The 17,530-nt window shown below is 42.2% G+C and overlaps 1 protein-coding gene and 1 non-coding gene across 2 annotated transcripts in view; one reads left to right on the forward strand and one right to left on the reverse strand.

Moving 5' to 3' along the window:
* Positions 1-656: 656 nt before the first annotated feature.
* TRNAD-GUC (transfer RNA aspartic acid (anticodon GUC)) lies at positions 657-728 on the reverse strand. Its single transcript has one exon. It is a non-coding gene; the product is annotated as a tRNA-Asp (tRNA).
* A 249-nt stretch (positions 729-977) lies between these two features.
* The window catches only part of LTA4H (leukotriene A4 hydrolase), a 30,777-nt gene continuing 14,224 nt past the window's right edge, over positions 978-17,530 (forward strand). The window contains exons 1-5 of the mRNA XM_073327483.2: positions 978-1,173; positions 5,109-5,239; positions 9,821-9,941; positions 11,730-11,798; positions 14,536-14,640. Of these exons, the coding sequence (XP_073183584.2) occupies positions 1,021-1,173; positions 5,109-5,239; positions 9,821-9,941; positions 11,730-11,798; positions 14,536-14,640 (579 nt within the window). The 5' untranslated portion in view covers positions 978-1,020. The remainder of the gene's footprint in view (positions 1,174-5,108; positions 5,240-9,820; positions 9,942-11,729; positions 11,799-14,535; positions 14,641-17,530) is intronic.

A 17,530-nucleotide genomic window follows, 5' to 3' on the forward strand; every position in this document is an offset into this window, starting at 1 on the left:
CTTAAAGTAGGCCGCTAAATTTTAACCTTTTCTTCTGTGCACACTTAACCCCCCATTTCCAAACCTTTGTTACATGTATATTTAAAAAAAAAAAATCTGTATTCAGACATTTATTGCTAGTGATCTATCATGTTAGAGGTTTTTAAGTTCAGCTTTTCTGAGGTACCCTCCTGGGGAAAGGGGGCAAGCATGGTTTGAAGAGAAAAAAACCTGAACTCTCAAAAAAGTCTAAAAATCTCCCTTTGAGCAGGCAGCAAAGAAAGTGGAATTTCAGTCCTATGGGGCATGTGAAGCAGGGACTTGGGTTTGGAACTGAACAGGGCAGCGAACCTGCGAAGGGAGCCCTGCTGTTGGGCGAGGTACAGCGCCAAGCACCGGACCCCTGCCCAGCCAGTAACTAGAAGCCAGGTTAGGTGGCTGAGCGCTGCGCTTAGCAGCAGCGATCATCAGCCTCAGCCAAGTCGCTGCATCCGATCCTGGTTGCTTCGCTGCCTCTGGTTTCATGGGCGAGGGCGCTGCCAGAGCCAGCGCGCGGGACGACCGTCCCGCGCTGCCAACAGGGCGGGGGGCAGCTTTGCAGGACACAGCCCGTGCGCTGCACAGCTGGGGATCGGGGCCTTACTGGCTAATGGGCCACCGGGGGAAAAAAATGACACCTCCCCGTCGGGGAATCGAACCCCGGTCTCCCGCGTGACAGGCGGGGATACTTACCACTATACTAACGAGGAGCTATATAACACCCGCCATGTGTTCAACCCCTAAATCCTTTTCTACTCACCCCCTAGTGGGCGGAGCTCTTAAGTAATCCCTAGTAGCCAACCAAAATTTCCCCAGAAGGCGTTGGGCGCGGCTTCTCGCAAAGCACCACGGGCATTATTGTCCTCCAAGGCCCTTCCTCAGCCCCTTTTCCAGCAGTGCGGAACTACCCTTCCCAGGGGGCCTCGCGCGGCCCCTCCCCGGGAGCGGCCCCGCCCCTGACTCTACCCGCCGGCGCTGCCACAGCGAGTTCGAGCCTGAGCCATGGCGGAGTCGGATCCGAGCTCCTTCGCCTCCCCCGCCGACCATCTCACGCAGCACCTCTACCTGCGCTGCCGCGTGGACTTCGGCAGCCGGACGCTGCGGGGCACAGCGGCCCTCACCGTGCGGGCCGGGCGGGACGGGCTGCGGTGCCTGGTAACGGCCCGGCCTGGGGGCTGGGGGCCTGGCGCCGGGCGGGCTGCCCGGGAATGGGTGGGAATGGCATTGCCCCCCCCCCCCCGCCCCCGATGGACGGCGCGGGGCTGGGAGCCTGGGGCCGGGGTTAACCCCCCCGGCTGGGCGGTGAGCGGAGGGTGAGGAGTCCGGGCAGTGCCCGCGCCCTGTGGGGCGAGAGGGGCCGCGTGTCCATCCCTCTCCCCCGCCCCCACGGCGGGGCCCCTCTGCGGGCAGCGCTTTGCCCCCCGCGCCCCGGTCTCCAGTCCGGCCTGGGCCGCCTCGAGGCGCCGGGCGGGGCCCGCGTTCCCTGGGCGCCCCCGGGGATCGCTCTCGCCGGGTCAGCGCCGCGCCTGGTGCCTCCGGGACCGATGTGCTCTGGGCCCCTGGGGGGATAACGCTGGCCTCGGGCTGAGAAATCACCGCCAGGTGGGCAGGGCTCTCGATCCCGAGATGAGACTGAGTGAATGTGCAGCGAGAACCAGGGGGGATAAAAATCAGATTTTTTTTTTTTTAAATAAAAAAAATGCGGCTCTTGGGTTTTTTGTTTAAATCGGGTTTTTTGGATAAAAGGCTTTGTGAGGAAAAAGCCTGTCTAAAGGTAGTTTTAATTCAGATACGTGATAGCTCAAAGGTATCTCATTATGGAATAGGGATTATACATTCTAATTCTGTAGTGTGAGGCAATATATTCGTGTCATGATTAAGAAAAGTTGTGCAAATGAGTTCCGTAAAAGAGACCCAATTTAGGAATAGTACCATAGAATAACAACTATATATTTTTTTCTCAAACATGAGAAATTCAAGAGTAGTCCAGAAGGAAGACAGGCAGTCCTTAAGAAAGAAGTATATGAAATAAAAAAGTTGACCAACCAAAAAAACCTGCCTGTGCAGACATGTTCCTTTCATCATTTTCAATGCAGCTTCCTCCTGAGAAGGAACACTTCTCGTGATGATGTTTCGTTCAGGCAATCAGGCCTTGGATTTCTTTGTTGCACTGTTTGCATTTTGTACGTATGCCGGTCTTACCCACAGGTAGAGGAACTTCATTAAAATACTCCCAAACTGGGTCTCTTTTGTGGTCTCCTGCCATTCTAGATTTTCTCTTCTTGTGAGTGAATGGTATGGTAGATCTCAAATCAATGAAGGCTACACTCAGAAAGACCTCAAGACTTCTGGAATATGCTGCTCAAACAGTTTAACTTTTGTTTCTGCTGCCTGTCTCTCCCGTCTCACATTTATCTCCAGACTTCTTTTCCTTGTCCAGATCTATTCCACCCCCAACAATCTTCTGTTCCTTGAACTTCTTGAAATTTTGCACTTTTAGAGAGAGGTAAGGGATTGACTCTGTGTACACAAATTTGCAGAGGGACAATAGGGTTGCAGTCTTTTTCTATTTTTTTTATTTACATTTTTGCTGTTAACAAGCATGTTATCTCTGGAGACACAAATCCACAGTTTCAGAACTGCAAAACTAAGCATCTCTGATGGTATCTTCTAGACTGAGCCCCATTGGATAGATAGAAAGATTAACCTAAATAATCTGTACAGAAGCTCCTGGAACCCCATAAAATTGGGTCCCTAATCCATGAACTATTGAAACTCATTTACAAAATTTTTCTTAAACATGACATGAATATATTGTCTCATACTATAGAATTAGAATTTATAATCCCTATTCCATGATGAGATACATTATAGCTCAAAGGTATCTTAATTAAAACTATCTTTAGATAGGCTTTTTCCTCAAAAAAGCATTTTATCCAAAAAATCTGATTTTTTTTTTTTAAATCGGATTTTTAAAATTTAAATTTTTTTTAAAATCATTGATTTTTATCCACTGTGATCAAATTGATTTAAATCACTAGTCAGGAAGACTCGATTTACTTTAAATCAAATCCACCCTGATTGTTGGTGCACATTTTATGCAGTATAAGCCATACACTCCTAGGTTAGCATCCCTTAACTAGCATATGATGGCAACCGTTATTTCAGGCATTGTCTTTGAGTGCATTAAGAACAAGATAAAGGAAAATGTAGGTCCTAGAATGGAAGGTGAGCTGATGACCTCAATATATGGCTGAGGTGTTTAATGCCTATTTTCTTTCAGTCTTCCCTAAAGAGGTTAATAGTGACCAAATACTCAACATTATTAATATTAACAAGGGGGGAGGGTAAGAAATGCAAGCCAAAACAGGCAAAGAACAGGTTATAGACTATTTAGATAACCTAGGGATGGCTCTAAATCTAGCTTATGGCAAAATGGGGCCCCCCTACCAACATCTCCCCCCCCCCACATGCCTCCTGCCTTGCCGATCAGTGCCTTCCCTTTCCTCCCAGTGCCTACCGTTTCAGTGCGTCTGGAGGTCCTGGGAGGAAGGAAGGAGGGTGCAGCACACTCGGGGGGGAGGGTGGAACTGGGTGGAGAAGAGGCGGGGTGGGGGCCTTGGGGCAAAGGATGGAGTGAGGGCGGGACCTGAGCAGAGCTAGGGGAAGCACCCCTCCCCCGCCCCCCAGCAGATAGAAACTCAGTGCCTATGCCCCGGGCCCTGCACCCTCCTAGGGACAGCCCTGGCTTGATGTATTCAAGTCAAAAGGGCCTGATGAAATTAATCCTATGGTACTTACAGACAAGCAGAAGCCATCTAAGAACCATTAGCAATGATATTTGAGAACTTCTAGAGGACTGGTCACATTTCAGAGGCCTGAAGAAGGGAAAATATAGAACCTATCTTTAAAAAGGGGAACAAAGAGGACCCAGGGAATTATAGGTCAGATACTGGAACAAACTATTAAATCATCAATTTGTAAGTTACCTAGAGGATAATAATGGTATAAGAAATAGCCAGCATAGATTTGTCAAAAACATGTCACGTCAAACCAATCTAATTTTCTTTCTTGATAGGGTTACTGGCCTAGTGGATGGGGGAAGCAATAGATGAGCTATATCTTGATTTTAGTAAGGCTTTTGACACCGTCCCACATGATATTCTCAAAAGCACAGTAGAGAAATGTGGCTTAGATAAAACTACTATAAGGTGGGTGCACAACTGGTGAAAGACCATAGTTAAAGAGTAGTTAACACTGGATTACTGTCAAAGTGGGAGGGTGTATCCAGTGGGGTTCCACAGGAGTCAGTCCTGGGTCTCATGCTAGTCAATATTTTCATTACTGATTTGGATAAAGAAGTGGATAGTATGCTTATAAAATTTGCAGATGACACCAAGGTGGGAAGGGTTGCAAGCACTTAGAAGGACAGGATTAGAATTCAAAATGATCTTGACAAAGATCATCTTGATCTTGGTCTGATATCAACCGGATGAAATTCAGTAAAGATAAGTGCAAAGTACTGCTCTTAAGGTGAAAAAAATCAAATGCCCAACTACAAAATGGGGACTAACTGGCTAGGTGGTAGTACTGCTAGAAACGATCTGGGGGCTTATAGTGGATCACACATTGAATAGGAGTCAACAATGTGATGCAGTTGAGAAAAAGGCCAATATTCTGGGGTGTATTAAGAGGAGGGTTATATGTAAGATATGGGAGGTAATTCTGCTCTGCTCTGAACTGATGGGTCCTCCGCTGGGTATGTCTGCACTGAAATGTCTAGCCATATCCATAGTCTCTCAGTCACAGATGTGGTGAAATTAAATTAATGCATTCCGGGGTGGGGGGGAAAAACAGGAACAGCATTAAATGCAGAGCTAAGAAATTGTGCTGTTGACTTCAACAAATCCTTTTCCACTCTAGATTTAACATGGTTACTAGATATTTGAACTAATTCATTAGGCAGAGACACTTTCAAGAACACCGAGCTGCCCTGGAAAGATATATTTTATTTATGAGTTTAAAGTGTTACTTATGTGTTACTTATGTGACTTATGTGTAGTCAGCACCTAACATTTGTTTGGTTACAGGCTTTGGATACAAAGGACCTTCAAATATCTAAAGTGGCAGTTAATGGACAGGAAACAAAATTTGCTCTTGGACAAAGACACAGTTTCAAAGGGACACCATTGGAAATCACTCTTCCTTTTGAACTGAGAAGGTATGCGTACTTGTTTGTGTCCTCCTCCTCTTTGTACAGACCTGCTAGGGATAGTCTATCTACAAAAGTGGCATGCTAAAGTATTTACTGAAAAAGTGCCAAGTATTTCAAACAGTCTAGCACTTCCCATAAGTGATCACATTTGTAGTCTGGCTGGTTTGTGCAAGTTTGCTTTTGTTCAGAATTGTGCTGATGAGTTTCTTTTATAGTTAACCCTAACCCTAAGTGTTTTCACTCATCAAGGCCTGAATTCTAGCCCTGATGTGTCTCTGCTGCAAGCTTGGTAAGAAGGGGGACTGCCCAAGATTTTCTGCCAACATCACTAATGCCTAAAGTGGTGTATAGAGTTGCAGTCTTTGTATTCTTTGCTCTTTATAGGGGCCTCTTCTTGCATTCCTGGCAAACCTCAAGTTGCCATTGTAGTCAGTTGGGAATATGAGAATACAAAGAATGCAAGTTCAGCTCATCAATTACAGCTGTGCAAATGCAAAACCCTAAGAATCTGAACTCCTCAGGTTTTGGCAGCTCAGTTGAGAATGAATTAGTTTTCAGAAAGCTTCTTTAAAATGTTAAGTGAAAAAGCCACTGCCAAACAACTGTTGCAATGTCTTTAACAACTGAGACCCTACCATATTTGCTGTGTGATGTACCCAAGCTGAAAGCTGTATTTTGTATATTGGACTTGCCTGGTTTGAATTAGACTGGTTACTGAAATTGTCTGTTTTACGTCATCAAAACTGGCCACTATTTCTGGAAACACAAGTTTGGGTCATGGTAATCACTAGGGGCTGTTGATTTAATTGCAGTTAACTCTCACGATTAACTCAAAAAAATTGTGATTAATCACACTGTTAAGCAATAGAATACCAGTTTAAATGTATTAAGTAATTTTGGATGTTTTTCTTTTTCAAATATATTGATTTCAATTACAACACAGAATACAAAGTGTACAGTGCTCACTTTATATTTTTATTACAAATATTTGCACTGTTAAAATGATAACAAAAGAGTATATTTCAATTCACATCATGCAAATACTGTAGTGCAATCTCTTTATCATGAAAATGCAACTTACAAATGTAGGGTTTTTTGTTACATAACTGCACTCAAACAAAACAATATAAAACTTTATAGAGCCTACAAGTCCACCCAGTTCTACTTCTTGTTCAGCCAATCGGTAAGAGAAACAAGGTTGTTTTTCTTTTCTTTTTCTTTTTTTTTTTTTTTACAGGAGATAATGCTACCTACTTCTTATTTACAGTGTCACCTGAAAGTGAGAACAGGCATTTGCATGGCACTGTTTTAGGTGGTGTCCCAAGATATTTACGTGCCAGTTGCGCTAAAGATTCATATGCCTCTTCATGCTTTGGCCATTGTTCCAGAGAACATGCATCCATGCTGATGACACTCGTTAAGAAAATAATGTGTTAGTTAAATTAGCGACTGAACTCCTTGGGGGAGAATTGTATGTCTCCTACTCTGTTTTACCCACATTCTGCCATATATTTCATGTTATAGCAGTCTCAAATGATGACCCAGCACACGTTGTTCATTTTAAAAAGAATTTCACTGAAAATTTAACAAAATGCAAAGACCATACCAATGTGAAATTTCTAAAGATAGCTACAGCACTCGACCCAAAATTTTAGAATCTGAAATGTCTTCCAAAATCTGAGAGGGCTCAGGTATGGAGCATGCTTTCAGAAGTCTTAAAAGAGCAACACTCTGATGAGGAAACTACAGAACCCAAACCACCAAAAAAGGAAATTAGCCTTCTGCTGGTGACATCTGACTCAGATGATGAAAATGAACATGCGTCTGTCCGTGCTGCTTTGGATCATTATCAAGCAGAACCCATCATCAACATGGATGCATGTCCTCTGGAATAGTGGTTGAAGCATGAAGGGACATACGAATCTTCAGCGCATCTGGCATGTAAATATCTTGTGATGCTGGCTACAACAGTGCCATGCAAAGGCCTGTTCTCCCTTTCAAGTGACATTGTAAACAAGAAGCAGGCAGCATTATCTTCCGCAAACGTAAACAAACTTGTTTGTCTGAGCGATTGGCTGGACATGGACTTGTAGGCTCTAAAGTTTTTTACATTGTTTTATTTTTGAAGGTAGGTTTTTATTGTACATAATTCTATATTTGTAAGTTGAGCTTTCATGATTGCACCACAGTACTTTTAGTAGGTCAATTAAATACTATTTTTGTCTTTTACAGTGCAAATATTTGTAATTAAAAATAAAGTGAACACTGTACACTTTGTATTCTGTGTTGTAATTGAAATCAATATATTTGAAAATGTAGAAAACATCCAAAAATACTTAAATAAATGGTATTCTATTATTGTTTAATAGTGCGATCCATCATGCAATTAATTTTTTTGACAGCCTTAGTAATCACCTCTCACTCCCTGAGCCAGTGGGTACTGGGCAGATTGTGGAAGTAATGGTCTCATCTTTATTTTTGTGGGTAAAATGGGAGAGAAAGGAGTTGCACAGCAGTGACTCCTTTGGCTAAACATAAACATTATTGATAAGCTTCGAAGAAAGTCTCCTCTGGCTCATACTTCTTGGAAAGCTGGTAGCTGTGGCTTTGGGCTAGACTCTAAGAGAAACAAGCAGCTGTCCCAGCCCAGCTGTGCACTTTACAGCACCTATAGAGAGAAATTGGTTTTAGATACAACCTGGTTTGGGTGTGGGTGATGGGGGTATAACAAAACAGTGATATGGAAGAATGAGCTATAGCTATAAGCAGAAGCACTTAGTTGCATGGTGGATTTGATTTAAATCAAATTGATGAGGAAGACTGGGTTTTAATCATGGATTTCTAGATAAAAGTGCATTCTGGAATATGCTGCTCAAACAATTTCACTGTTGTTTCTGCTGCCTGTCCCTCCCTTATCACATTTATCTCCAGACTTCTTCTCCTTGTCCAGATCTATTCCGCCCCCACCAATCTTCTGTTCATTGAACTTTTTGAAAGTTTGTGCTTTTAGAGAGAAGTAAGGGATTGACTGACTGTGTACACAAATTTGCAGAGGGACAATAGGGTTGAGGTCTGTTGTTTCTCACCTTGATATATTCTTTATTGATTTTAAAACATTTTTGCTGTTAACCAGCATGTTATCTCTGGTGACACAAAGCTACAGTTTGAGAACTGCAAAACTTAGCCTCTCTGATGGTATCTTCTAGACTGAGCACTGAGTCCTGTTGGGTAGATAGAAAGATTAATTTAAATAATCTATACAGGAGCCCCATAAGATTGGGTCCCTAATCCATGGACTATTGGAACTCATTTACAAAACTTTTCTTAAACATGACATAACTATATTTTCTCATATTATAGAATTGGAATTTATAATCTCTATTCCATGATGAGATATCTTTGAGCTATAATGTATCTTAATTAAAATTTATCTTTACATAGGCTTTTTCCTCAAAAAGCATTTTATCAAAAAAATCCAATTTAAATAAAATCTGTGGTTTTTTTTTGTTTTTTTTTTTAAATTATTGATTTTTATCCACCCTGCTTAGTCATAACCATGTCTACAATATAATGATTCAAATGAATTTTTGGGTTACTAAATAGTAGTAGTCTATTTGTTCTGATAATACTGCAAACTATTTGGCTGATCTATCTAAAATGTTTGACTAGTTGCTTCAACTTCTCTGAGTTTAACTACCATTCATTTTAATTTATTATTAGGGTTGATTTCAAAGAGATTCACATTTGTGAATCTAGGAACTTTCATAAAATGGGGTAATGATCAAGTACTTCAGTATAACCACTAACAGCAGTGATTTTTATTTATTTATTTTTAAAAGCTAGCATGCAGAAATTGTTCTTTGTATCTTAGATCTCTTGTTAGTATATCAGCATTTGCGTTATCCACTGCTCTTTGCCTTCATTGATTATGAACTGTTGAATCATGAGTTCTGAATAAAATTGGGGCATGTCATATTTTTTCTTTAATGGCATTAATCAAATGGGATTGTTCATATGCCAGTCTTTCTTCTTCCACCATTCTTTTGCTTATATTTAGTACTTAGGATATTCAGTCTAAATCCAGTCGGGAATGCGGTATTTTTCATTCCGAAGTGCACAAAGCCCACTTTTTTTAAGATAGATGCTACTTGAATGTGTGATGATACATAACAGACTTTATTAACTTCTGCCTGGCTCACTACTGTGTTTCCATACTGAAGTGGTAAGTAGCTTTTGATGGTAGGCCATTAAACAGTTGTGGAAACCTTTGTGAGGCTTCTCGAAGGAAAATCCAATTTCTAGCTCCTTTTCGGTTGGGGAGAGGAGAAATTTCTCATTAGAGGATGAAAGAGAACCCCTCCTGGGAGGGTATTAACATTCGAAACCTAATGGGTAGTTGTTGGTACATTTGTATCCTAGCCACAAGCAAAAAGTGGCTTCCGTACACAACTTCATAGCTTCACTTCAGCTGAGACAGTGTTACGAAACTCTCTGTTGTACAATATCTTCTGGAAGACTTTGCCTTACAGTTCACCTCTCTGACACACAGGGCATGTCAGAAAATGCTTACCTGTTTAATTTGTGCAGGGGACAAGATGTGATTGTGGAAAGTTCTTTTGAAACCTCTCCAAAATCTTCAGCTCTCCAGTGGCTTACTCCAGAACAGACTTCGGGGAAGAGACATCCATTTCTCTTCAGCCAATGTCAGGTTAGGAGGATTTTCTGAAATTAGATGTTGTCTAGATACCTTAATAATCCTTCATAGTTTAAAAAAGGGCAACAGAGGGGAAGACACAAATTGTAGGTTTATTTAGTATAGGCTCTAAGTACTTTGTTCCTAGATGTTCGTTATCTAAAGAGTAGTAAGTGAAAGTACAGCAGTCCACAATTTTTAGTTATTGCCAAAGGCCAAGGATAAAACAGTATGCAAATGGTGGCATTTATTAGTGCTGAGGCTATAAAACTTAATAATTGCAAACTTACTGTCATATCTCCAAACTATTTTCATTATTCAGTTCTCACAATCAGTACATGATGGCGGTTAACTTTTTTTCCTATAGCATTGTCTTCTAGGAAGTTTTTAGCTGTGAAAACTAGCATAGACCATCAAAAAGTAGGAAGTATGGATTCCTATTACAGTTAAACAAGCTACCCCTGAAGAGCATAAACAGTGGAAGAAGTGTGCTTTAAAATTTGGGGTGGGGGGTCAAACCTCCTTATACAGAGAGCTATAGTCCAGAGGAACAGATTAAACTGAAAGCTAGAATGGTAGAACCACACATTTACAGCAGGATAATGATCTCAAGATACACATCTGAGAACCATCCTGCAGAACTCGTGGCAGAATTTGGCCCTTGGATAATAAAACTAAAATAGCACAAAACCGTTCACCCCGGAACAGTTTACAACACTTGTATTATTTTGGCTTTGAACCTTTGCAATTAAAATAGCTAGTCAATTAAAAGCTTTACACTTTTATCACCTGATGGGCAGCCTCTAGTAAGGGATGTGGAAATAGCGTGAGAATTCAATCTGTAGGTATATTGGTAGGCGGGGATTTCATATACAGACTGCAGAATATGGCCTATTATGAAACCACCAAATGGGGATTTACCTTACTATACGTCTTTAACAACTAAGTACTTTTTTACTGTACATATGTCTTTAACAACTAAGTCTTCAAGATCCATGTTTCAATTTTTTAAACATCTCAGACTAGCTCTAAAGTGGCACTGGTTCTTGCTCACATGCTCAGGGTCTAACTGGTTGTTATATGTGGGATTGGGAAGGAGTTTTCCCCTGGATCAGATTGGCAGTGATTTTGGGCTTTTTCACGTTCCTCTGCAGCATGTTGGTATGGTCACTTATCAGGATTATCTGGAAGATCTCATTTAATCATTTCTCTTGCTATTTTGGGGGTATTGGGCACTGGTGCACCTCGATTACTTGTATGCTCTGCCTGTTGCATGAAATAGTCTAGTCTCCTGTGGGCTGTAATACTTTGGTCTAATTTTGGTGATTGGCTTCACTGTGTGGGTCCTGGGTCATGGTAGTGCTGCAGGTCAGATTAGATGATCTGGTGGTTCCCTCTGGCCTTAAATTATAAAACTGAGAAATTGTGCTTCCCTTCTTTGTCATTGAGAGTTTTTTCTGTAATGCTGAAGATGCATTAATAGCATATGTGTAGTTCAAAACATACTCCTTTCCCAGTATATCCTTCCATATTACTTGATGCTTCTGCAGTTGCAGTGAAAGTTGCCCTATACCTAGAAACATTTGCTAGACAGGCTTCCTTTTCTGTATGGGAAAGGAGCAGAACTGGCCCTTGAGGAAGGAACTTTTAACAGCAGTCTGATATACAATGTTACAATTTTGCTGGTGATATTACATTGCCCTTCTGTTTGGCTCCTATTCTTCTGTCACTGTACACCATATGTTTTTGTAATGTATTGCAAAAGCTGCATATAAGAAATATCTGTAATTTGTCTTTTTCCAGGCTATCCACTGCAGAGCCATCCTTCCTTGCCAGGACACACCTTCTGTGAAACTAACCTACTATGCAGAGGTAGATGAACACAAATCATGCATATCTGAATGAAGAGCACAACTAGAATGAGAGAGCCTCTTCTAGCTGGCAGGTTTTTCTGTGAACAAGACTGCTTGCAGGAAATTTATTAGAGCATTCAGATTTCACTGCCAGATAGCAACTTGCTTATGTAAATTTTCACTCTACCCTGCAATTAAAATAGTTAGTCAATTAAAAGCTTTACACTTTTATCACCTGATGGGCAGCCTCTAGTAAGGGATGTGGAAATAGTGTGAGAATTCAGTCTGTAGGTATATTGGCAGGCAGAGATTGCTTTGGGGGATTTCATATACAGACTGCAGAATATGGCCTATTATGAAACCACCGAATGGGGATTTACCTTACTATAACTCAGAACTGCCTGTCTACCTGGTGGCATTTCTCTAACTTGTAAGGGGAAGGGATGTCCCTCCTGGGGCACAAGCAGTGCTGTGCTGAATCCCCCTCATATGAAAAGTAGACCATGTTGTTCAGATCAGTGGAGGCCCTTGTTGGTGTGCAGAGTAATCTGTTGAGGCTGCAGTGGGAGCACAGGTTTTCAAAGACCACAAAACAGCAGTCATTTTACTTGAAGTTGGATTGGGAGTTGGGGAAGGTGAGGATGCTGCAGCCACAGAGATTTCATTTTATGTGAGATGTTGAAAAGGGGCTCTTTGCTCTCAAACCATCTGGGGAACTCTGAATATGGAGATCAAGCTACATATTTTGTTCATACACAGAAACCTTTCATAAGCCTGCCTACTCCCTAGGACAGTGGTTTTCAAACTTTTTTTTTCTGGTAACCCAGTTGAAGAATATTGTTGATGCCCGCGACCTGACGGAGCTGGGGATGAGGAGTTTGGAGTGTGGGAGGGGCTCAGGGCTGGGGCAGAGGATTGAGGAGCAGGGGTGAAGGTTGTGGGGTGGGGCTGGGAATGAGGGGTTCAGGGTGTGGGGAGGGGGTTCTGGGCTGGAGCAGGGAGTTGGGGTGTGGGAGGGGGTCAGAGTTCTGGGCTGGGGGTGCAGGCTCTGGGGTGGGGCTGGGGATGAGTTTGGGGGTGCAGAAAGGGGCTTTGGGGTGGGGTGCAGAAAGGGGATTGGGGTACAGGCTTATCTCCGGTGGCTCCTGGTCAACAGTGCAGCTGGGGTACAGAGGCAGGCTTCCTGTCTGTCCTCGGACCACACTTCACCCCAGAAGCTGCTAGCAGCAGGTCTAGCTCCTAGGCGGAGGCATGCAAGCGGCTCTGCACATCTCTCGCCCGCAGGCACCGCTCCTAGCCAATGGGGGTGCGGAGCCGGTGCTCGGGGCAGGGGCAGCATGTGGAGCCCCGTGGGGGGGACCCTCACCTAGGAGCTGGACCTGAGGGAGACATTGGGGGAGATTCTGAAAGGTTACTGAATAAACGTGGCCATGCAGGCTTCCTAATCTTTTTCTAAGCAATAATTTTGCCTGCAGAAAGAGCACTTATCTGGCATTTGTACACAAAGCATTCCATCTTGAATCTTAGTTGACTTTATAGATAAACTTCCCTTTGGTTTTCCATAAAAGCCTCTTGATTTAGGTAGACAGCTGAACAATGTGGGAACAGTTCTGTGGCCTGGTCGAGCACATTGGGCCTTTCACCAGTTTATGGAAGCCACATCTGCAGAATCCACTGATCTTTTATGATGACTGTGGCCCTAAATATTGGATGGGTGATGGCAATAGAGATTCAGTCCCAAAAAATATTGAATGCTTATAAAGTGTCAAACTTTCTCTAAAAGGAATGAAGAGGTAGTAGGGACTTTTTAAAATAAACACAATTATGAAGTCTTCACAGCCTTACAAATCCTGTGCAATAAGGAAGGTTTGACCTGTGGTACAGACTGATTGCTGAGTAATTCTAAACTAAAAGTGTGGAAATGTTTCAAAATATGGGAATGTTTAAAGCTATAGAGTCAACTTAAAGTCACATTGTGAAAAATCTATTTACAAATAATGCCTAAGATTACCATAGCTGAAAAATTGAAATAAAAATAATTTCCTCTGTTGATTTCAGCTTGTTTACTTGTGCATTTGACAGCACTCTGTGTACAGTTTTTCAATCTTACCCTGTATATTCAGTCATTTCCCTCTATTCATGTATATTTTTATTTTCACACAGCAACAGGCGGGAGATTATTCAAATCAGGAAAATCTGATTGTAATACCACAAAACTTGGCATGGAGGAGATATTTGAAACTACTCTTAACTCATCTTATGGAAGGGTTAAATTTTCAGTTAACTGTCCCTTAAATTCATTAATCCTTTTTTTTTTTTTTTTTTTAAGTCAACATATGAACAAAATGGTCTTGGTAGTGGTGGTTTTTTTCCCCCCCCTTTTTCTCCTTTTTGAGATAGTAAAAGCTGGGAATCCATTGAGACAGTGAGTTGGGAATCTAAAAAGGAGAAAGAAACATGCATCATCTAAAGCAACACTTCTGGCTGATAAAGCATTGCTGGTTTCAGAGGGAGGCCAAACTGTCTATTTCTACTTGACGTGAGATTCTAGTTGTGGCAGAGATCAAAGGGGGAGAGAAGCTAAATGTAAAATATTAGCTCCCACTACACTTAGGTTATGCTACTTGCTATAGCAGTTTTGAGCATGTGGTATAATGTTTGAGGGTGGCTAATGCTGTCCAAAGATGACTGATATCATCTCAATTGTGCTGACTTAAACTCCCTCATAATTCAATATTTCCTCTGTCATTATTTAGGTGTCTGTTCCTAAAGAACTTGTGGCTCTCATGAGTGCCAATCGTGATGGAGAGATGCCAGACCCAGAAGACTGCAATAGGAAGATATATCGTTTCAGTCAAAATGTAAGACCCTTTGTAAATCAAAACTAGGAAACTCTATGAAGCCAGGCACAGTTTTGTATTAATTTAAAGTATTGTGTGCATGAAACCTACGCTAGTACAGATTTGTGTGTGCGCTGTAATTTGTCCTCTTTAGGCTCATGGAAACTTTACTGCACATGTGAACAAGATGAGATTTGTTTTTTTGTTTTTTGTTTTTAAAAAGCAACAGATTCCATAAAACAAATTCTAGTCTGATCATTGGCCCTAAGAAGTAGGCTTGCCAAACTTGTCTAAATATTTTCCCTAGCATTTACTTCCTTGGCCATGAGGGTAAGAGGTTGGTCTTCATTGCACCTTTTTTTCTTTTTTAAGAAAGTTCATGTTCTGTTATCCACTGAGATCTGAAACTTTAAACCATTGGTGACATACCAACCTGCAGTTTAAAGACCTGTTAGAACACAAATAAATGAATTTGAGCATCTGTTCTTGAGTCCTTTGCAGTAAACATGTAAAACACCCACCCCAAAATCATGTGGTGATGTGATCCTTTCAATAGGTAACCATATGATCACAAATTATTTATTTAATGACAATTATAATTTAGTTTGATAACAAATGAAGGATATAATCACAACATGGGAGGTTTTTCACAAGAAGAGGAACAAGAATTACAGCAGTTCATTTTGATCCCAAATACGGAAATTAACTTTGTTTCTGTGGTTGTCTTCTATATTCTTAAATCCCCTTCCTGCCTATGTGGTGGTTTATGAAGCCCGTGTGTAGACTAATCTCTCTAGTGTTGCTCAATGTACAAGATACCATACACTGAACAAAACCCCTCTCTGAGGCTCCCTGGTGTATCTGGTATAACTTCAAACTGCTATGTTCCCATGAAACAGTGACACTTAAAAATGAATTGTTACAACAGTAAAGTATCCTAGCATGTCACTAACATGAATTAATGCGAATGTGCAATCAGACTTTGCAAGAAATTATAGTAAATTTGGTATTTGTCAATATTGAATAGTGCATATTCCGTTTCAGAGACAGTATTCTTAGGTATGAATGTGGAAGAGGCAGGGGATTTAGGCTTGAAAAACTGAGGGAAGGTGTTTGCATCTTTTTGGAGTGGCTAGTTTGGGAAGGAGGAGCATCCTGGAGAAGACCTACAGGAAGAAAGGGGAGGCTGGAAGAGTTTTCATATTGGAATCTGGAAGGAGAATGTTGACCCTTCCTATGAGGATAAGAGCCCCATGGTATGGTGGGGGATTTGTGCTGGTGTCTTTTGCAACCCTTTTTTTTTTTTTTTTGAGATACTCTTGTTTCAGCAACTGTCCCATCTTCGCAGCTACTGCAGTGTAGTTTTCAAAATGACCACACTGCCATACCCTGAACTGTGGAAGCCTGAGGTTTTTATATACTCCTAGGGAAATTGTGCCTTAATAGTTCTGCACATAATATTTTAAAATTCTGTATATTTTGTCAAATTGACACAATATAATCATTCCAGTTTCAATTTATTTTGGTAATTTATTTCAAAATACTTGTCAGTAAATTTGTCTGTAACAACACAGACGACAAAACAGATTCAGAAACTGCTGACCCCCTAACCTCTCCCATTCAGTTAGGCACATCTCACATTCAGTTAGGCCCCTGTCCCAGTGTGTCCCTACACCCTCCGTCCTCCCTGCACCCTCCCTCAACCACCCCTTACCCCATCCCCATGTGTCCTTGCACCCCCTCCCCCCCCATGTGGCACTGGCTCAGTGCTGTCACCCCACTAGCTCCTGTGCCCCTACCCAAGTCTGTCCTCTCCAGATCCTGTGTCTGTCTCGCTCCCAGACAGGGTGCTGTGAGAAAGCAGCCTCTCCCTCTCTGTACCCGGCTGCTCCGGCCCTGCACCCTCTCCTGGAACCACAGCAGCCCCTGATGGGTGAAAGATGTAATTGCAGTGATTTGCTGGCAGAATTTATTTTCTGAGGAGGAGGAAAAAGTCTGCAGGTGACATGTATGCACAGTGGTGCAGAATTTCCCCAGGAGTACTGTGCAAGAGAGTGGTCGTGAGGGTTAGGATTCCTTAGTTGCCTGTGGTACTGACCAAAGGAGGGAAGTCAAGGCAGAAAGAAATGGTGTTTTGTTAAACTGGGATTGAGATGCTTAATTGCAATACTATTGCTTTCAACACCCCGATGCCAGGTATGATATAAGCACGCTCCCCGAAGATAATATAGGACACACTGATCTCTCCTAAAGATAAGGTCAGGATGCCAGGGTGATGGATAGAAATGTTTTGATCAAACCAGCATGTACAAGATAAAGGGTGGTAACTAACCAGGTCAGAGGGGCAATTAGTAACTTGTTTGTGTATAAACTTTTTTTCCAGTTTATAAAAGAGGGGTTGTAGAGGAGTTGTCTTTGTCCAGCCAAAGGGGGAATGGAAAGTCCCACCATTCATTGAGCTGAGTCCAGTGCAACAGGCATACATGTGGTAGTGTAACTGTAGACTTCGATCTGGGAATCTAGGACCGTGGTTTGACAATAAACCTGGCTGAGAGCCTTTGCTATGGAACCAAGTCTGCGGTCTTTTTGGGCAGTTCGATCGAGCTCTGCTGGGCCAGCTATCTGCGCACAACTGGCGCAGCACACAGAAAAAACACGCACACACGCAGCCAATAACTGGCAACACGCTCTTGATCTACTTCTTTGGGCTGGGGTTGAAGATTAAGAAGTCTACAAGTAGGTCTGTCACAAACCAATCATTCTCTTTTGAGTTTGGGGCACAATTGTCTCTTGTCCTAACAGGATCCCTCGATGGCCCACAAAAGCAAATGGAACCAGGGTATTTATAGAAAGCCAGGAGGAAAGATGTGACACTTTTGTAACGCACATCAAAGGTTCCCAGGGTGGCTTT

The sequence above is a fragment of the Lepidochelys kempii genome, chromosome 1 (genome assembly GCF_965140285.1).
Source record: "Lepidochelys kempii isolate rLepKem1 chromosome 1, rLepKem1.hap1, whole genome shotgun sequence".
In the NCBI taxonomy this organism is placed as follows: Eukaryota; Metazoa; Chordata; order Testudines; family Cheloniidae; genus Lepidochelys; species Lepidochelys kempii.